This window comes from Podarcis erhardii (genome assembly GCF_964252035.2).
Source record: "Podarcis erhardii genome assembly, chromosome: 7".
NCBI classification, from domain to species: Eukaryota; Metazoa; Chordata; class Lepidosauria; order Squamata; family Lacertidae; genus Podarcis; species Podarcis erhardii.
Window position 1 is genome coordinate 11,255,080 of NC_138511.1, and position 18,204 is coordinate 11,273,283.

At 51.1% G+C, this 18,204-nt stretch overlaps 1 protein-coding gene across 2 annotated transcripts in view; it reads left to right on the plus strand.

Annotated features, from left to right (window-relative positions):
• The first annotated feature begins 349 nt into the window (after positions 1 to 349).
• Positions 350 to 18,204, plus strand: part of EPHA2 (EPH receptor A2) — a 35,514-nt gene continuing 17,659 nt past the window's right edge. For both annotated transcript variants that reach the window (XM_081870881.1, XM_081870882.1), the window contains exons 1-3: positions 350 to 540; positions 11,254 to 11,321; positions 12,347 to 13,007. In XM_081870881.1, coding sequence (XP_081727007.1) covers positions 450 to 540; positions 11,254 to 11,321; positions 12,347 to 13,007 — 820 coding nt within the window. In that variant the 5' untranslated portion in view covers positions 350 to 449. The remainder of the gene's footprint in view (positions 541 to 11,253; positions 11,322 to 12,346; positions 13,008 to 18,204) is intronic.

Genomic DNA, 18,204 nt, shown 5'->3' on the forward strand with positions numbered 1-18,204 from the left:
AGCCAACTTTCCAGGGGACCCCCGGGGTCGAGGGTGAGTCCCGGGCCGGGGTGCGCAGGGGCCATGGAGTGCGCCCGCCCTCGCCAGGCCGCCAGGGAATGCGATCAGAGCCGAGTGGGGCGCAAGGGGCCCCAGGGCCCCTTTGCGCCGCGCCCCGTCGGGCAGGAAACCGGATCATGCCTGCGCCTGCGCCTCCTGCATCCCTCTGTCCCGGGCCGGAGGGCAGCGCGGGAGCGAGGCGAGAGGCGCGCGGCCGGCTGGGGGGCGTGGCTCACGTGACGTCAGCATGGGCATGAATGAACAGGGCGAGAACTTTCCCACCGGCTCCCATTGAGCTTTCCGGAGCTGCGGAGGCGACACGGCTTCTGCTCAGGCGCTTCCTCGACGGCGGCAGCGAAGCGAGCAGCCAGCCAGCCAGCCAGCCAGGAAGGCGCTGCTCCGGGCACAGCATGGGCAGCCTCCGTGGGGCCGGCGCCCCTCTCCTCGTCCCCTTCTTCCTCCTGCTCCAGGCGGCGCTCCAGGGCGCCCAGACCCGCGAAGGTGAGAAGCTCCCCCTCCCGGCCCGGGACTCTCCTTCTCTCGCGCCCCCGACGCCGCGCTCCGACCAGCCGCCTTGAGCGCCGACGGAGAGCCGCGCCGGGGAAGGGGAAACGCGCGCGGCTGCCTGCCCTTCCCGGACCCCGAGACGGAGCGGGACAGACTGCCTCTTGGCCGGCTTGGGGGCTGGCGGGCTGGGGGTCGCTTCTGTTCACCGGCATGGCAAAAACAGGAAAAGGTTTTTCTCGCTTTGGCGAACTCCGGTGCCCCCTGCCCTTCCCAAAGTCGGTGCGTAGACGGCGCGGGTCCTTCGGTGCGCGTATTTTAAACTCCAGGTGCGGATTTAAATCTCCAGCGAGGGACGGGCAAGAAGAAGAGGGGCGCGTCCCTTTGGGGGGGGAGCGAAGCGAGGGGGCGTTTGGAGAGGCGACGAGGCCGCCGCTGGGTTTCCGAGCGGCGCGGGGAAAAGAAACGTTTCGCGCCGCAGAAAGCTAATGGATGGATTTCCTTACCAAAGGGGCTGTGTGGACCCGGCACCTTGTGGTAATGGAGGAGCGTAGGTCTAGCAAAGCAGAACCTCCCGGTTCGAAGGCAGTCTACCTGCAAGTTCTCCGTGCTGGGAAACTAGCGGTGGGAAAGGGTCTGTTGTGTCTTTATGGCCTGTTTGGGGGTTTTCTACCTGGCTGTCCTGCTCGGGAACAGGATACTGGGTGAGGTGGGCCTTGGATCGGTCTTTATCCTGTGGTCCGTTGTTCGGCCTCCTGGGATGCGCCCCGCGTTTGAGGAATGGGGCGCTGGCAACCTCTTTCCTCCACGGGTTCGAGCTCCTTAAGCAGAATGCGGCCTTTGGAGTCTTGAATAGCTCCTTAAACAGGCGCAAATTGTTGCAGGACATTTTTTAAAATTCCTGAGTTGGATCAATAGATAGATCTTCTTTTTAAAAAAGAGTTCCGACTTATTCCTTGGCGTGTTAGGTATTGGCTTTGGGCAGGTGCATATTTCTGACTTGGGAGATCAAGCACATGGATGGACAGGGAAGAGGCTTGTGTCTGAAGAAGAGTTCTGTGGAACGCAGAAGTTTGCATACGCCTCTGCTCCAGGCCTTTGGGACTAAGCACCTGATTTCCCCCAAATAGGAAATAGTACTGCCCACTGGCTAGAAGGCAGGAGAGCAAGGTTCCGATCCTGGGCCCTGCTGGTAACATTCTGGGAAATGCGGTGATTCACACGCCTTGCTTACACAACTGAGCCTCCGCTGCTGTGGCAGGGATGGTTCATGCCAGGTTGGGCAAGGGAGGCAAATATTCTGGTTGCCACAAGAGAAGGGTGGGTCAGGGAGGGGCGCTGAATCAACACCAGGAGATTGATCACCCACAATCTCCATTTTTTTCAGGGTGGTGTGGGAAGCAGGGGCAGATTTCCTCTTAGAGAGAGATTTGGGGTTGTGTGTATGGGAGGCCATTTCCATTTCCTTTACTCTGATTTCTGCCATACTGGAAATTAGGCGTCTTCACGGTCTCCGTGAACAGGATCTCACCAGCTGGAGCCATTGCTCCAACTCCCTTATACAGTCGGTAATTCTGAACTCTGCACCCTTTTGAGCAGAATCTGGGAATTCAGGAATATTTGAGCCTGGGACTATACATTTGATATTTGGAACTTCAGGTTTCAAGGGGCTAATCCTTTCCAGATTATCCCCTTAAAACCTGAAGTTTCAAGGGGCTAATCTGGAACCTGGTGCTGGTGTGTTCCTGAAGGTCCTTGAATTGTATTGGACCAGTCTTTGGGCCTATCCCGCGCTTGACCCAGCACCTCAGTGGGGGGCAAGCCAGCAGCAAAATTCCTTCCAGGTTAAGCCCTTCCGTGGAACAAGCCCAGACTTGCCCACAGGTGTGTACTTTTTCTGCCTGAAAGCCAGGATTTAAATATTTGGCCCCAGGGGATCACCCCAGAGCATATTTTCAGTGGTACGTCTTGTCTCTGGAATGTGTGGAGCCCTGTTAGTCCTTGGAGCATGTACAGAAAGCTTTTGCTAATCTCTCTAGTCACTACAACCTGATCTGGTATTGCGGGGTTGAGCTACGGGGAAGCCATGGGGTTAACTGCCCCTAATCTGGTGCTCTCCTGCTGGCATGCGCTACAACTCCCAGCAGAATGGATGGGATCCGTAGTCCAAAACATCTGGAGGGCACCAGATGAGGGAAGGCTGCTTTGAGAAGCAAGAAGGGGTTCTGGGGCAGGGCTGGGGATGAACCTGTGGCTGTCTGGATACTGGTGGCCAGTGGTGAGGGATTGTGGGAGTTGTAGTCCAGCTACATGTGGCAGGGCACAGGATCCCCAGCCTTGGCTTATATGACCAACCATTCCGGTCCTGGTCTTTGGATATATGTCACCCCTTTTCATGAAGGGACCACACGATTTTTGCTCTCCTTCCTAAATTGTTCTTCCCAGGGAAGGGTCATAGCTCAGTGGCTTGCAGAAGGCCCTGGGTTCCTGGCAGCATCTCCAGCTAGGGCTGAGCAAGAGTCCGGGCCTGAAACCCTAGGGGGCCATTGTCAGTGTAGACAACACTGAGCGAGATGGACCAGAATTACAGCCTCCTTTAAGGTAGCTTCCTGTGTTTTCTACAAACTCTTGTGTTTATCACCTGCTCCCCTTTTAAAAGACCTGGCAGCCTGCACTACCTTTCTTCACACCTGGGCAGAGCAAAGTGGGAGGAAGCAGCAAAACAGTGATAATTAGAGCAGAACTCTGGAGAATGTAGCACAGGGTACTTTAAGTCCCCAAAATGCAAAGTTCAGAACCAGAGTGGGCGGGAGCTGTGAAGAAGAAGAAGAAGAGTTTGGATTTGATATCCTGCTTTATCACTACCCTAAGGAGTCTCAATAGGGACGCAGGTGGCACTGTGGGTTAAACCACAGAGCCTAGGGCTTGCCGATCAGAAGGTCGGCGGTTCGAATCCCTGCTACGGGGTGAGCTCCAGTTGCTTGGTCCCTGCTCCTGCCAACCTAGCAGTTCAAAAGCACATCAAAGTGCAAGTAGATCAATAGGTACCTCCGGCGGGAAGGTAAACAGCGTTTCTGTACACTGCTCTGGTTCGCCAGAAGCAGCTTAGTCATGCTGGCCACATGACCCGGAAGCTGTACGCCGGCTCCCTTGGCCAATAAAGCGAGATGAGCGCCGCAACCCCAGTGTCGTCCGTGACTGGACCTAATGGTCAGGGGTCCCTTTACCTTTAAGGAGCACTCCCTGTTTACTGGACAGATCCCTCCTAGACTCCCTCCCTGGAGTTATTAGAGCCCAGCTGGCCATCATTGGGGAACCCAGGCAGAATCCCTGGGGACATGGAGAAGGGGAGCAGTTCCTTTTGGCTTGGGCAGGGAGCACTTTGGAGCTTCTGCACAAGGTATTTTCAATGCTCCCTGGTGGACCTGCTCTTTAGTAAATGGTAAGAAGCCCCCCACCCAGGTGGAACATCTAAAAAGGAAGTACAGCATAACATGGCATGGGGTTGATGGGTGTGTGTGCAGGGGGGGGGAATTGAATGGCATATGGCTTCAAAACCCAGCAGCATGTTTGGTCAACTACTTGGAGCCACATTTTTCCCATTCGGGCCCTGCTGGTTGGTACAGTGGAACCTTGGTTTTTGAACTTACCAGTAATCTGTTCCAGAAGACCGTTTGGCTTCCAAAAAGTTTGAAAACCGAGGATCCATGGGCTGGCTGCAAAGTCAATGGGGGAAAATGAAAAACACAGCTCAGAAGCCATTTGGCTTCCGAAAATCATTCAAAAACCGGAACGGTTACGTCAGGGGTTTTGATGGTCAGGAGCCGAAGCGTTCCAAAACAGAGGCTTTTGGGAACCAACTGTTTGACTGTACTTGCAAAAGCAGCTTGGGAGGCTCACTTGAAGTGTCCCCAGAAAAGAAGGCCCGCTGTGTCCACTCCCAAACTCAGCCGCTGACGAGGAAGAAGAGGAGAAGCCAGGGTTGGCATAAGCAGCCAGCAGCCCCCATCCAGCCACTTTGAGACGGAAGCTTTGCTGACCAGAGAAATGTGGATTATGGGTTTTGAGACACAGCCGCTCCAAGCCTTTAGCCTCAAAGGCGGCAGTAGCGCTGGCTTCGCACTCTTCTTCTTTCTTTTTTTTCGCACATTCATCAGCTTCTTTTGAAAAAGCCACTGGAGGGGGGGGCGCGTCTGGTGGCGCGGAGAGGCGCTAGTGGTGCTGGAGTGAGTCAGGTTCCCCATGGGAAGGGGGGGTGGTCCTGCCTCTTCCAAACCTGAAGAGCCCACTGGCTTGCAGGAGAAGACAGGAATGTTAATGAAGAGGCTGGATGGCCGCCTGGGCTCTCTAATTACGCCAGGGAGGGAGCCTAGCAGGGATATGTCCAGTAAACAGTTCCTCTCCAGCCCTGGGCTGCTGTGTAGCCGTCTCTTGTCAGTCTCTGGAGCTGGGAGGGGGGCGGCCAACCCTTGTAAGTTCAGGCTTCCAAAGCAGCGCCCTGAGACACACTCTCTGATCAGCGTTCTTTTTCTCCCAAGATGCCTAAAAGTAATTGGCCTTGAATGCAAAGGGTTAATTCAATCTGGTTGCAGCTCCCAGCTTGGAACTGATGGGGAGGGATGTGTAAATTTTCACTTCTCTTTTTTGTGCTGCTAAACTGAAACAGCAAAATTTCACCCTTACCCAGAACATTTTCTTCGGAGCCACCAGACTTGCACTCTCTCATTACCGCACTAGGACCACAGGAAGCTGCTTTAGACAGAGTCAGACCCTTGATCCGTCTCGCTTGGTATTGTCTGCACTTGGGCTGGCAGAGGTTTCCTTTCTTCCTGGGACTCAGTAGGGTAGCCTTCCCTCTGCCACTAAGCTCTGTCCTTTCCAAAACTATTGGTTTGGGCCTGCAGCAACCCCCTGACTTACTGTTACTGTAGGAAATTCAGTACCTCCTCTCTGCTCCATCAGCACTTTCTCAAAAGCAAGAGGTGCTGGAGCTGACGTCCACCTGGGGCATCTTTTGCCCTTAAACCTTCCTTGCAGACCCCCAATGTGCAGGTGCGGTTTGTGGCTCAGGGGAGTCGGGCAAACGCACTTTGTGCATGCCCAGAGAAACGTTGGCATCTTCCTGACTTGAATCCTGGCAGCCCCAGAGTCCCCCCCCCCTGCAGTCTTAGTGGTACCATGTAGTTGGCGCTGGGTTTTTAAAGGATGGGAGGCAATTGAGGTGTAAGAGTTTTCAGTGCTTTCTGTGCTTGCTGTGTTAAGGCCAGTCTGACTGGTGGTCAGTGCCAATGGGAGCCATGGACAAAAACAGCAGGAGGGCACCAGCTTGGCCAATGCTGTTCTTGCAGATCACGTTGTAATCTTTGGCTTTGGGCTCTGTGTGGATCCTGTTGCGCTCCTGACTAGCAGATTCCTGTGTACCACTTGGTCATGGATCCTCTGTCATGTATAGAATTGTGGGGCGGTTTTTCTCTCCCTCCCTCCCTCCCCATTTCCATGTGGCTAAAATACAGGCAGTCAAAAAAAAATCAAAAATCAAATCCACATACTGGGAAGGGAGGGGAGAGCAAAGTTTAAAATTAACTCTGGAAGTTGGTGGGAAAGAAAAGCTGTTCCAGATGCTGCCTGCCTATTTATTTATTTTTATTTTAAGTGAAGAGTCCCGGGAAACCATGCAGGATGACAAGCAGGCAGTTGGGGTGGGGGGAGGGAAGAGAGCTTTGCTTGCCCCTTTCTTTAGCAATAAATCAAAATAGCTGAATAGGTTCTGATTAGGGAAGGGAAGGGGGTCGCCATTTTTTCCTGCTTTAAGGGGGCTGGGAAAGGAGAGGCAGTGCGGTATAGCGGTTGAAAGGCTGGATCAGGGCTAGGACCCCAAGTTACCCCGCAAGGTGGTTGTGAGGATAAATTGGGTGGAGGGTCTGTGTACATCGCTTTGAGCTGGCTGGAGGAAGGGATAGCTATAAATGTCCTAAATAAATACGTTGTATGTGGTTATTAGTCCTTGGGGCTTTTAAATAAATAAAGTAAGTAAGTTTCAGTCTGATTTCAAGGCAGCGTACACTGAATGTCAGTTCCTGGGGGACAAAGAGGGAAGGGAGAGTCGCTTTCATGCCTCGGTTGTGAGTTTCCCAGAAGCCTCTCTTTGGCCACAGGATGCCGGACTAAATGGGTCCAGCAAAGCTGGCTGTGGGTAGACAAGTATTAGAAGCCTCCATTTTCCAAAGGCCTGGGATAGCTTGGAAAAACATGAGACTCTTAATCTCAGGGTCATGAGTTCGAGTTGGGCTGAAGTTTCCTGCATTGCAGGGGGTTGGACTAGATGACCCTTGTGGTCCCTTCCAACTCTGTGGTTCTATGACCTGGTGCCTAAGGCAAGAGAGGGCTGTGGTGCTCAGTGTTTGCTGGGTACAGAGGCAGGACCCGCAGGGTTGCATTCTGGTGGAGTGGCAGAAGGGCCTTCAGGAGCAAAAAAAAACCCTTTAGCCTGCCATGCAATGCGAGGGATACCCTGCAACCCACAGCTCAGCTCCTTGGCTTGAGGGCAGCACAAGGAGGCAAATCCCCACCATATCAGCCCTGCAGTCAGTGCAGCGGTGCCAGTCCAGCACATTTTAAAATGTGCTCTGCCTTGATAGCTCGGTTGGTTAGAGCATGGTGCTGCTAACACCAAGGTTGCAGGTTTGATCCCTCTGCTTATTCCTGCATTCCAGGGGGTTGGACTAGATGGTCCTTGAGGTCCCTTCTATGCTGTGGTTGCTCAAGTCAGGGAAAGCCAGGAACTGCAGTTTTGGGTGCTTCCTGGGAGACTCAGAAGGCACCTCTGGTCAGCTCCAGCTCTTTGCTGCCGCAGATTCCTGGGGATAGATGCTTAGACTGGTTGCTCCTCCCTTTACTGCTGGTCCAAAGTCCGAGAATCAAACTGAGTGTCCGTGAGAGCAGGGAAGGGCAAGGATCCAGGGCAAAAGAGGCAGGCAACTCCACCCGTCTCTCCCTCTCGGAGATGCACCAGGCGAGTTTTCCATGCTGGGATGTGACATTAATGAGAGGTTTAGAGCTCTGGCAACCAAACCTAAGCAGCCCATCCAAAGACTGCATCTGGAAGAGATTTGTGGGGGGGAAAGAATCTCTGGAGAGCAGCAGCCGCAAGAAACCCCGAAAGGCTGGCAGGGTTTCTGTCTGCGGAGAGACAAGCGAAGGGCCCTTGCAGAGAGGAGGGCCAGGTAGAGCCGATTTGGGGGAGGGGGCATAATTCAGTAGATACAGCACCTGCTTTATATGCGGAAATTCCCAGGCTGAGTCCTAGTTAGAAGGATTGCAGGCGGGAAAGAAGGACCCTAGAGAGCTGCTGCCAGCCCGAGTAGACAGCACTGGGCCAGAGTTCGTGAAAAAGGCAGCTTTGGAAAGACGGGGCACATCTGCTTTGCTTGCAGAAGGTTCCTTGGCGATTGCAAAAGCTTCCTGAGTGCATGTTTGTTGCTTCAGCAGAATCCCCCCCCCCAAAAAAACACACACCCACCAGGCCCTATTTTGGCCTCTGCAGGCCCCTTCCTCCAGCTGAACATATTTGTGAAGACTTGGGGCTTTTGTTCAGTTGCAGGTGAAATACGGTTTCTGGACTGTGCCCAGGGACTGCTCTCTGGAGATGCCCTTGCCGGCCTGGCCTTGGCCAAGCTGGCCTCCCAATCCCTGGGGGCCACCCACCCACCTACCTCCCTCCCTTTCTCTTGGGAGCCCTTTGCCCTTCTGTCATGGGGCCCCCACCCTGTTCCCAAACAACCAGCCTCTGCTTTACAGCCTGAGCAGGTTACTCAGCACCTTTCTCCCCGCCAACAGGGAAAATATAGAAGTAAACCAAGGAAGGAGCTTGACTACAAGATAAGAGTGAGATAATAGGGCTTCCGGATGTCGGATGTCCGAGGGCAGCTTCCTGTCAGCAGACTTGGCTCACAAAACTCTTGCCCAAGGAGGCACGACCGGTGGCTATCAGGGTTTAAGAGAGCAGCGCGTGGCAACCGTCTCCATCTTTCTGCCCTGCAAAGGAGGCAGGAGCAGAGCCAGAGCCTTGGGCAGGGACACAGGCAGGCAGCTGAAGCAGAGAAGTCAACAAGATTTCCCATCCACGGAGAAGGCAGAGTCGTGAAGCATGCAGAGAGAGAACAGGCACCCTCCTGTTATCTCAGCACTTTTGGATTTTGCAGGAGACTTCCCCCTCCCTGCCCAGTGCTCTCCAAAGCACTCAGTTGGAGAATTACAAATCTCCTATCTTTCTCTAATCAAAGAGTTCAGGTGATACTGCTTGGGAGGGCCGGCTTCTGTTGATCTAGGGAGATGGCAGGGTTTTATTCTTTTTTATAAGCATTGCACAATGGTGGATTTAGACTGGACACAAAAGCATTTATCTAAATGCTCAGCCGACTGCCGTGAAAAACATGCTAGTATGAAAAACAATTAACCGGGGGAGCGGGGAGCTGTTTTGCAACCCAAAACCAAAGGAAAGAGAAATAATAAATATATTATGTGTTTGCTGCAGGTAGAGGAGCATTAAGTGGCATTTATGGCCTGTTTTCTCACAGGCGCAATAATTTGATTAGTGTAACAAGCATGGCTGCAATGAAAACATGCTTTAAAACTAAGTGGATGTAAGCCCACCAAACTGAGCACGACAGAGAGACCAGCTGGAGGAGGAGGAAACACGTGTATCTGCTTCTGCAATGTGTGTAGTTTTCTGAACTGAAAATGAAGGAAAGCACCTGCCTTGTACCAGAAGGACACATGACGTATCTTCTCAATCAGCTCCCAAAAGGAAGAGGTTGACTCTCTCCTTGCAGCCACAGGGCAGGGCAGCGAAACCCCCTTCCCTCCTCCCCCTTAGTCAGGGACAAGGTGCTGTTTTCTGGCCAGCGGGGCTGCATGAGCACTTCAGAAGTAGCCCCAGTGCCGTATTTACATATAAGCTAAACAAGCTATAGCTTAGGGCCCCACTTTCTTGGGGGCCCAAAAAAATTTAAACAGAAAAAACCCTGGATGTACATTTCCAAAATATAAGATAAAAAACAAAATAAAACCTACATACAGCAACAGTGTTTTGTGTTGTGTAGGCTCCTGTGATGTAAGCAATGGGCCCTGCCTGCTAGCCTGCTCCCTAAAATATCACTGGTTTGCTCATTTCCGTATATAGGGTGCCTACATTCTGCAAGGACTGGTTGCATGGCAACAGGTGCAAATGGCTTTAGATACCTATTAGGTCCGTAAATGACCACATAGCATATATTCAACACAGAAAACAGTGACAATTTGTTGTTGACAAAGGACAGCTGGACATAGAAAGGGCCCCATTACCTTCAGTAGCTTAGGGCCTCATCGAACCTAAATCCGGCCCTGTGTAGCACGAGTGGCGAAATGGCTGTGTGAACTATGGCACTGATCTTATTTTGGGAGCTGGGAGGGTGAAAGCTCCAGGGCCCTTCCCACAAGAGCAGTAGGTGCATCCAACAGGATAGCTCAGTGTTGTCCAAAGGCATGCTTTCAGCATCCATCCCGGCTGGACCATCCCCTGCCCACTTCCCAGCCCGCTTAAACTCAGGCTAGGAGCCCTGTTGGGTGGCTGGCTTAGCTGTTCAAGTTGGGACACCACAGCCACAACCAGGAGATTAAGAAACCCCTTTGTGTTACTCAACTTGACTCAGGCTCCTTAAGGGCCCTGTGGCAAAGCTGGCCTGCTGACACTGCAGAGAGTTATGTGCACCTGGGCCTGATCTGGGTAACGAGGCAGGGCAAAATTGCTCCTTCTGCAGCCTGACACCCACTTTGTGGGGATGTTAATATCAACCCCCCCCCCAAAGAAGGGCAGGGACTCCCAAGCTGGCTGCGAGAAAGGAGCTCTTTGCTGTTCCAGATTCACCAAGTGCCTGGGGTTCCACACCATGGTCTCCTAAGCATTGCAGTGGTACCTCGGGTTAAGAACTTAATTCGTTCTGGAGGTCCGTTCTTAACCTGAAACTGTTCTTAACCTGAAGCACCACTTTAGCTAATGGGGCCTCCTGCTACCGCCGCACCGCCGGAGCACGATTTCTGTTCTCATCCTAAAGCAAAGTTCTTAACCCGAGGTAATATTTCTGGGTTAGCGGAGTCTGTAACCTGAAGCATATATAACCTGAGGTACCACTGTATTGGGAAAGGGTTTTTTTTGGTGGGCTTAGACTTTAAAGACATGGCCAGTGGTATTAAATAACAGCGTCCCTGAGCATGGGCAGAGTTGCTCCCTGTCACCACTGAACAGCCCCAGCTAGGATTTGGAGGCAGGGTTTTCTGGTCTGAAAGTGTTTCACCAGTGTAAGTTGGGAGCAGCTTGGTTCTCTGAGCACTGGAGGGGGAAAGCTCCCTGCCCCTCTCCTTCCATCTCTCTTCCTTCTACTTCTTCATAGCTTAATGTGGCAGGGACTTCATAAACCTCTATGTGTCCAAATCAAAATTACCCCACTCTGGCATTGGAAAGCTCCAGCTGTTCACTGCGTTGTTTTTGATGCCACAACCAGGGATGTTTATACCCCTCCCAAACCCTAATTTTATAGGATCCAACAACAAAAATTGGGGGGGGGGGGAGGAAGGAGTTGGTCCTGTCTCCTTTGCAGAGCATGAAGCTCTCTGTGAGGTTGAGAGTCCTCCATGCGATAACCGTCTTTTTCTTCCTATCCCTTTTCTCCTTAGTTGTCGTACTGGACTTTGCCAAGGCACAAGGGGATCTGGGCTGGCTCACCAATCCCTACGGCGCAGGGGTAAGTCTTGTTGTCAGGTTTCTCCTGCTTTAAGGAAACTGCTTTGTGCAAGCAGTTTCCCTGCAAAACACAAGAGTACGCTGCCCTTTGAATGGTACCCACCCCTGTCCTTAAGATGCCTGATGGTGAGACCATCACAGGGCAGTGGGTTGCTAGTGGAACTGAAGCTTGGCCGTTGCTGATTACCTCACATTATAAAAGGAGGAGGAAACAGGGGTAGGCGTCTTGGGAGAAATAAACGGCAGGTATAATGACTTGGGAAATGTAGATTGAATTCTTACATCTGCTTCAGATGCTCCTTTCAAAGCAGAGGCAATATGAGCATGGAAGGAAGAGAAGAATTCCTAAGCAAACTTTGCGTTAAAAAAACACACCCCCCAAGAATATTTACTTGGGATTAACATGAGTGGCTTTTAAAGATTTACTTTTATTTAGTTATTCATTAAATTTCTATCCCTCCTTCCCATAGGAGCCCAGGACAGCAAACAGGATTTTAAAAATAAATGAATGAATGAATGAATGAATAAAAGCCATCTAATATCCTCATAGCTAAACAATTTCAAGGTTGCCAGAAACAGTATATATTTGAGCCATCGAACACTTGGGTGAATCAAAACATCTCAAATGTCTATCTTGGTGTTAGTGAGAGAGGCAGGGGCACCAAACTAGAGAGGGCCTTTCATAAATGAGGAGCTGCTACCAAGAAGGCCCTGTAAAGGCTCCTTGATGGTGGGCAAAGGCCATCTCTGAGTATCTGATGCTTGGAACAGTCAGTAGGGGAAATCTGTGGCCTTCGTGTCTGACTTAGCAGCTTCCCAGGACAGCAGATTAGCCATAGTTGAAAATGAAGACGTTACATTTGCATGGCACTTGAACCACAAATAGTCTCTGCTTGAACCTGTTGTTTCAAAATCGGTTTTTTGTGGTGTGCTGCTGTTTCCAGTGGCTGTCACTTCCACAGATTATTACTTGTGCAAGAAGAAACATTTCCTCTAACGGCAGCCATTTTCTCTTCCCACCCCCAGTGGGATCTTCTCCAGAACGTCATGAATGAGTCCCTCATCTACATCTACTCAGTCTGCAACGTGATGGAAGGGGAGCAGGACAACTGGCTGAGGACCAACTGGATCTACCGCGGCGAAGCTCAGCGCATCTTCATTGAGCTCAAGTTCACCGTCCGAGACTGCAACAGCTTCCCCAGCGCCACCGGCACGTGCAAGGAGACCTTCAACCTCTTCTACGCGGAGTCAGACGTGGATTATGGCATCAACTTCCAGAAGCGCCAGTTCCGCAAGATCGACACCATTGCCCCGGACGAGATCACGGTGCGGGAGGACTTTGAGACGCGCAATGTCAAGATCAACATGGAAGTGCGCTCGGTGGGCCCCCTCACCCGAAAGGGCTTCTACTTGGCCTTCCAGGACATTGGGGCTTGTGTGGCCCTCCTGTCTGTCCGGATCTATTACAAGAAATGCCCCAAAGTCTTCCGCAACATGGCGAGCTTCCCCGAGACCATTGCTGGCGCTGACTCGCAGGCCTTGGCGAAGGTGTCGGGCGAGTGCGTCAAGGATGCCTTGGCCAACGAGGACCTGTTCATGCATTGCAACTCGGACGGGGAGTGGCTGGTGCCCATTGGCGAATGCCGCTGCCGCGAGGGCTACGAAAAGGACGGGGACAGCTGCAGAGGTAACTAGGCTTTGCTTCTTGTTTTACTCCTGCGTCGCTGAACTTCCCGGTCGGCATTAGGACAAAGCAATACTTGTAAGAGCCCAGTGAAGGGAACGGAGGGTGCAATTGATGTCACAATTCATCCTAGTCACCCAAAGCCCACCTGAACAAAAATGGCGCTTCCATAAAGTGTCCAGGGCAGGCTCTATGACTTCTACATATGTGAGGCAGCTGTTGCTGCTGTTTCTCTTTGCCCTCAAGTTGGGAACTTGACTTCCGGGGTGGGGGGCATAGTCAGCATAGCACCCACAAGGACTTCCAGGGGGCTGTTATGTCAGCATAGCACCCACAAGGGCTCTGCCCCTCACGCTCCCAGTCTTTCCAGCTATCTGACGCTGGTCAGGTGCAAACAGGCAGGTTCCACTCTGAGAAGTGCTGGATCTGTCAGGTACCAGCAGTTTCTCTCTACTGGGGCCCATGGAAATGTCAGACTTCTAATCCTTTGTCAACTCACATGAGAGCCCCAGGAAATGTGTCTTCAAGTTTCTTATGGGATGGGCTGGCTGTTCTCTTCTTTCATACCCCCCACTTCAAATCTGCCTTAGTACGCCACAGGAGTGGGGAGACGACTAACAGGAAGCCAACCCATAATGTTCCTTTTTCTCTGCAGTTCTGTCTTGCCCTGCTGCATGGTCCCAGCAGATTATTACTATTTCTCAGCCAAAGTGTTAATGTTGCTTGTTAAGTATTTCACTGCTGCTACCCCTTGGTCCATTTGTTTGGTGAAGTTTGATATTGACAAAGGCTGAAGATAAGTATTCTACACGTCTCCAGTCTCCAGTCTGGCCAGAAATGTTAGGCATTCAGCATTTCTTGCCGTGTGTATGAGAGAGAGAAAGAGACCCCCCTTCCCCACCCCCTAAGCCCCTGATCCTAGAAGAGCTCTCAATTCCAGGTTCTGGAATAGTGGCCTTTCTGCATCAGGACTTTCTCTGTTAGACAAAGAATCTAGGAAGCTACCTAATGGCAAGTCAGATCCTTGGACCACCCATCTCTCTCAGTACTGCTGTAGCCCTTGCACTGCCCTTCTGTTTCGGGGGATTCAAAATGTGGAGAGAATCGGTTAACAGGGGAGAGTGGATCAGTAGAGAATCAAGTGGCCTCGCAAGTCAGCTCATGTCAAAGCTCATGTACCTCTTGTATATAGAAGTTTCCACGGTTGAATTCCATTTTACCAAACTCCTTTTTTATACTGCCATATAGAGGAAGTGAGGGCAGCAGCCAAGTCACCTCCACTCACACCTGTCTTCCTCTTCTGTTCCCCACCAATCCAGCTGAGTGAGCCCCCTTCTTGGAAGGTGGGGAGTTGTGGGGGGCGGCAGGAGGAGGCAGCCGCCAAGAGGCTTTGCTTCAGGAATGTGCCTGGGTTTTGCAAAGAGAGAGGGAGAAGGAGATAAGGAACCTTGAAGGTTATGGAGTAATACAGGCATCTTGAGCAAGCATTCTCTCTCCCCCATATACACTATCAGGCTCACCTGATAGAGGCTGTTATCTCACTTCCCTCCTGCATGATATCGGAGGCCAAAGGGGGAGCCAAAACATGGGGAAGGGAGCTGCTGGCTGCTCAGTTTCTTCAGATGGCCTCTCTCCAACGTCATCGAGAAGGAATTCAATTTTTCGATGGAGTGGACAGAATCCATGACTGGAGAGAGCAATGTACCCCTCGGGGGAGACATGGCTGAACAAGCCTGCATTTAAAGGGAGTGCAATTTTACCTTCTTACTCATTTTTTAGCCACACATGGGGTGCAGTGGGGCTCAGAGAGGTGCTAAGGAGCCACTAATCTCCATTGAGAGTGATGCTGCTTGGCCTCTGGAGATCCAGAGATAGTTTTCTTGCTGCGGGGGACTGGACATTGTGTCCACTCCCTCTGTGGTTGATAACCACCTCTTGCCGGAGTTTCAGTGCCTCTGAGCTTATGCAGAACACATTTATCTTGCTGCCGCTCGCCCTCCTGCAACCATGTGCGGGATTTCATCAAAAGCCAAATTCTTTCTTTTTCTTTCTTTCTTTTAGAGAAAGGTGAGAGTGTTGCCTAGAAACACTTGTTTGATTTCCCATCTAGTCTGGCAGGATGTGTTGGTTTGGATTTGGAGCAGAATAGAGGAATTCTCTCCTTTCCTCCCTGCCATTATACAACGGCGCCCCGCACCCCCACACCACCATCAGTGCTGGTTTGCAGACCCAGCCTGGTTTCCACAGTGACAGCCAATGCCTTTGTCCCACCCTCTGCATTTGTCTGGTGCTAGGGGAGATGCCGTGGGGGGGGGGCTGCTTCTGGGAATCAAAAAGAAGAAAGGGTGGCCTTGGCTCCAAGAGTGATGGCGGTGGGTGGAGAGGAATAACTGCTGTTGTTTTTCCCCCCTAACTCCTTTCTGCCTTGATCTTCCTTGTTACATCCCTGCCTCTCAACCGCACACCTAGGAGAAGTTCCCTCCATCAGTTGTTTCTTGGGGGGGAGGAACGTAGAGCCATTTCCTCCCTTCGAGAGCCAGTGTGATGTAGTGGTTAAGAACGGTAATCTTGTAATCTGGTGAACCGGGTTGATTCCCTGCTCCTCCACATGCAGCTGCTGGGTGACCTTGGGCTAGTCATACTTCTCTGAAGTCTCTCAGCCCCACTCACCTCACAGAGTGTTTGTTGTGGGGGAGGAAGGGAAAGGAGAATGTTAGCCGCTGTGAGACTCCTTCGGGTAGTGATATTTTTTTTTTTATAAATATTTATTAAAGTTTTTAAATATAAATGCACAAATAATAAACGATCTTACTTCTGTCACAACAATTTCATCACTTCTTTGGGCTCCCTCACGTCTCCCGCTCCCATTTACATCGTAAAAAATTTTTTCCAAACAAATTATCAACTTGTTTACAATCTCATGTCCACTCATTCAAATATAATCTAGCACTTCTTCCAAAAAATTTTATATTTTCTTTAGTCTCACTTATCATCAAATTTAAATCTAGTTTAGTGGTGGCCAGTTTTTTATAATCTAGCATCCTTCTTAACATTCAGCCAAATTACAATGTTTTTGTAGATACATCTTGAATTTCTCCCAGTCTTCCTCCATCTTCTCTTCTCCCAGATCACGGATTCTGCCAGTCATTTCGGCCAGTTGCATATAGTCCATCAGCTGCATCTGCCACTCTTCCAGTGTGGGTAGATCTTGAGTTTTCCAATTTTTTGCGATGAGAATCCTTGCTGCCGTTGTTGCATACATAAAAAATGTTCGATCCTTCTTTAACACCTTCTGGCCGACAATACCCAGAAGGAAGGCCTCTGGTTTCTTTGTGAAGGTATACTTAAATACCTTTTTCAGCTCATTATATATCATTTCCCAGAAGACCTTCACCTTAGGGCATGTCCACCAGAGGTGAAAGAATGTTCCTTCATTTTCTTTACATTTCCAACATTTATTATCAGACGAATGGTATATTTTGGCAAGTTTAACTGGGGTCATGTACCATCTATATATCATTTTCATTACATTTTCCTTCAGAGCATTACATGCGGTGAAGTTCAGCCCAGTGGTCCACAACCTTTCCCAGTCCTCAAACATAATGTTATGCCCAATGTCCTGTGCCCATTTTATCATAGCCGATTTAACCATTTCGTCTTGTGTATTCCATTTTAGCAGCAAGTTATACATTCTAGATAGTACCTTGGTCTTTGGTTCTAACAATTCTGTTTCTCCTTCGGGTAGTGATAAAGCGGGATATAAAATCCAGACTCCTCTTCTTCTAAGCCATTTATTCCTTGAGCGTTTTGCAGAAGCCTACCTGCCTAACCCCAGCTCCTTGGTACTTTCTCTCTCATGATGGGATAAGCTGCTCCTCTGTGGACCCCTCTCCCTCTTTTCCAGGCTGCCCTCCCCTGTTAGCTGCCCCAGTCATGGCACAGCCCCCCCTCCAGATCTCCTAATCCGGGCCTCCTTTCTGAAAGGGGGAGCACCTTCCCACCTCCCCCCCCCATTCCCTCCTCCAATGGCATCTCCACCTCCAGTGAGCCTCCAGCCTGCCTCAAAGCATCCTTAACAGCAGCAGCAGCAGAAGTAGAAGCAGCTTCCCATCTTCTCTCCAATCCATCTGGGGAGATGTGGCAATCATATGCAGACCAAGCACCCAGCCATCTTCCACCCCCAACTAAGCCCCAAGCCTTGGACCCTTAGCAGGGGTGTCTCCAAAGACACTGGTCCTCTGTCCTATGTGAATGGGGGCATTGTTTTCCCCTGAGAGAGAGAGAGAGTATGTGTGCATCTGTATATGAGGCTTGGGTAGGGACCCCGCTGGCTTATAAACTCGCCCTCATTAAACCAGACTGGCTGTTGGTGCTGTGAATGGCAAGGGTTGACATGTCCTTTTGTTCCACTCTGCCTCGCTCTCCTGGCTGTCTCCTTGCTCTTCCAGCCTTGATTCATGGCTGCTTAAATGGCTTGCCGCGCTCTCCAGATTTATCTGGCAATCTCTTGGCATCAGCGTCTGAACGATTTCAGGCGACACCCACACGCGACTCTCAGATTTCACCTGCTAAGGAATCCTGTGTAACCCCCCCAAAAAACATTAGTGCCATGGGAAGGCCTTGGGAATCCCCTAAATGATGGCCTGCTTGGCATTCCCTCTTAACTGGGTCAAGTCACACAAATGAATTAGTGATTGGGTGGTGAGCTTCCCTTCTCCTCCAATAAAGGTAAAGGGTAAAGGGACCCCTGACCATTAGGTCCAGTCGTGGGCGGCTCTGGGCTTGTGGCACTCATCTCGCTTTATTGGCCAAGGGAGCCGGCGTTCAGCTTCTGGGTCATGTGGCCAGCATGACTAAGCCGCTTCTGGCAAACCAGAGCAGTGCACAGAAACACCGTTTACCTTCCCGCTGGAGCGGTACCTATTTATCTACTTGCACTTTGATGTGCTTTCGAACTGCTAGGTTGGCAGGAGCAGGGACCGAGCAACGGGAGCTCACCCCGTCGCAGGGAATTGAACTGCCGACCTTCTGATCAGCAAGTCCTAGGCTCTGTGGTTTAACCCACAGCGCCACCCGCAATCCCTCTCCTCCAATAGTGGTGTTTATTTTTCTCGCCCTGGCTTTTTAAACATGGAATTTCTGGGAGGAAATAGCTCCAGCGTGCTAGGTGTTGCAAAGAGTACAGAGTAAGGCAAGCGGG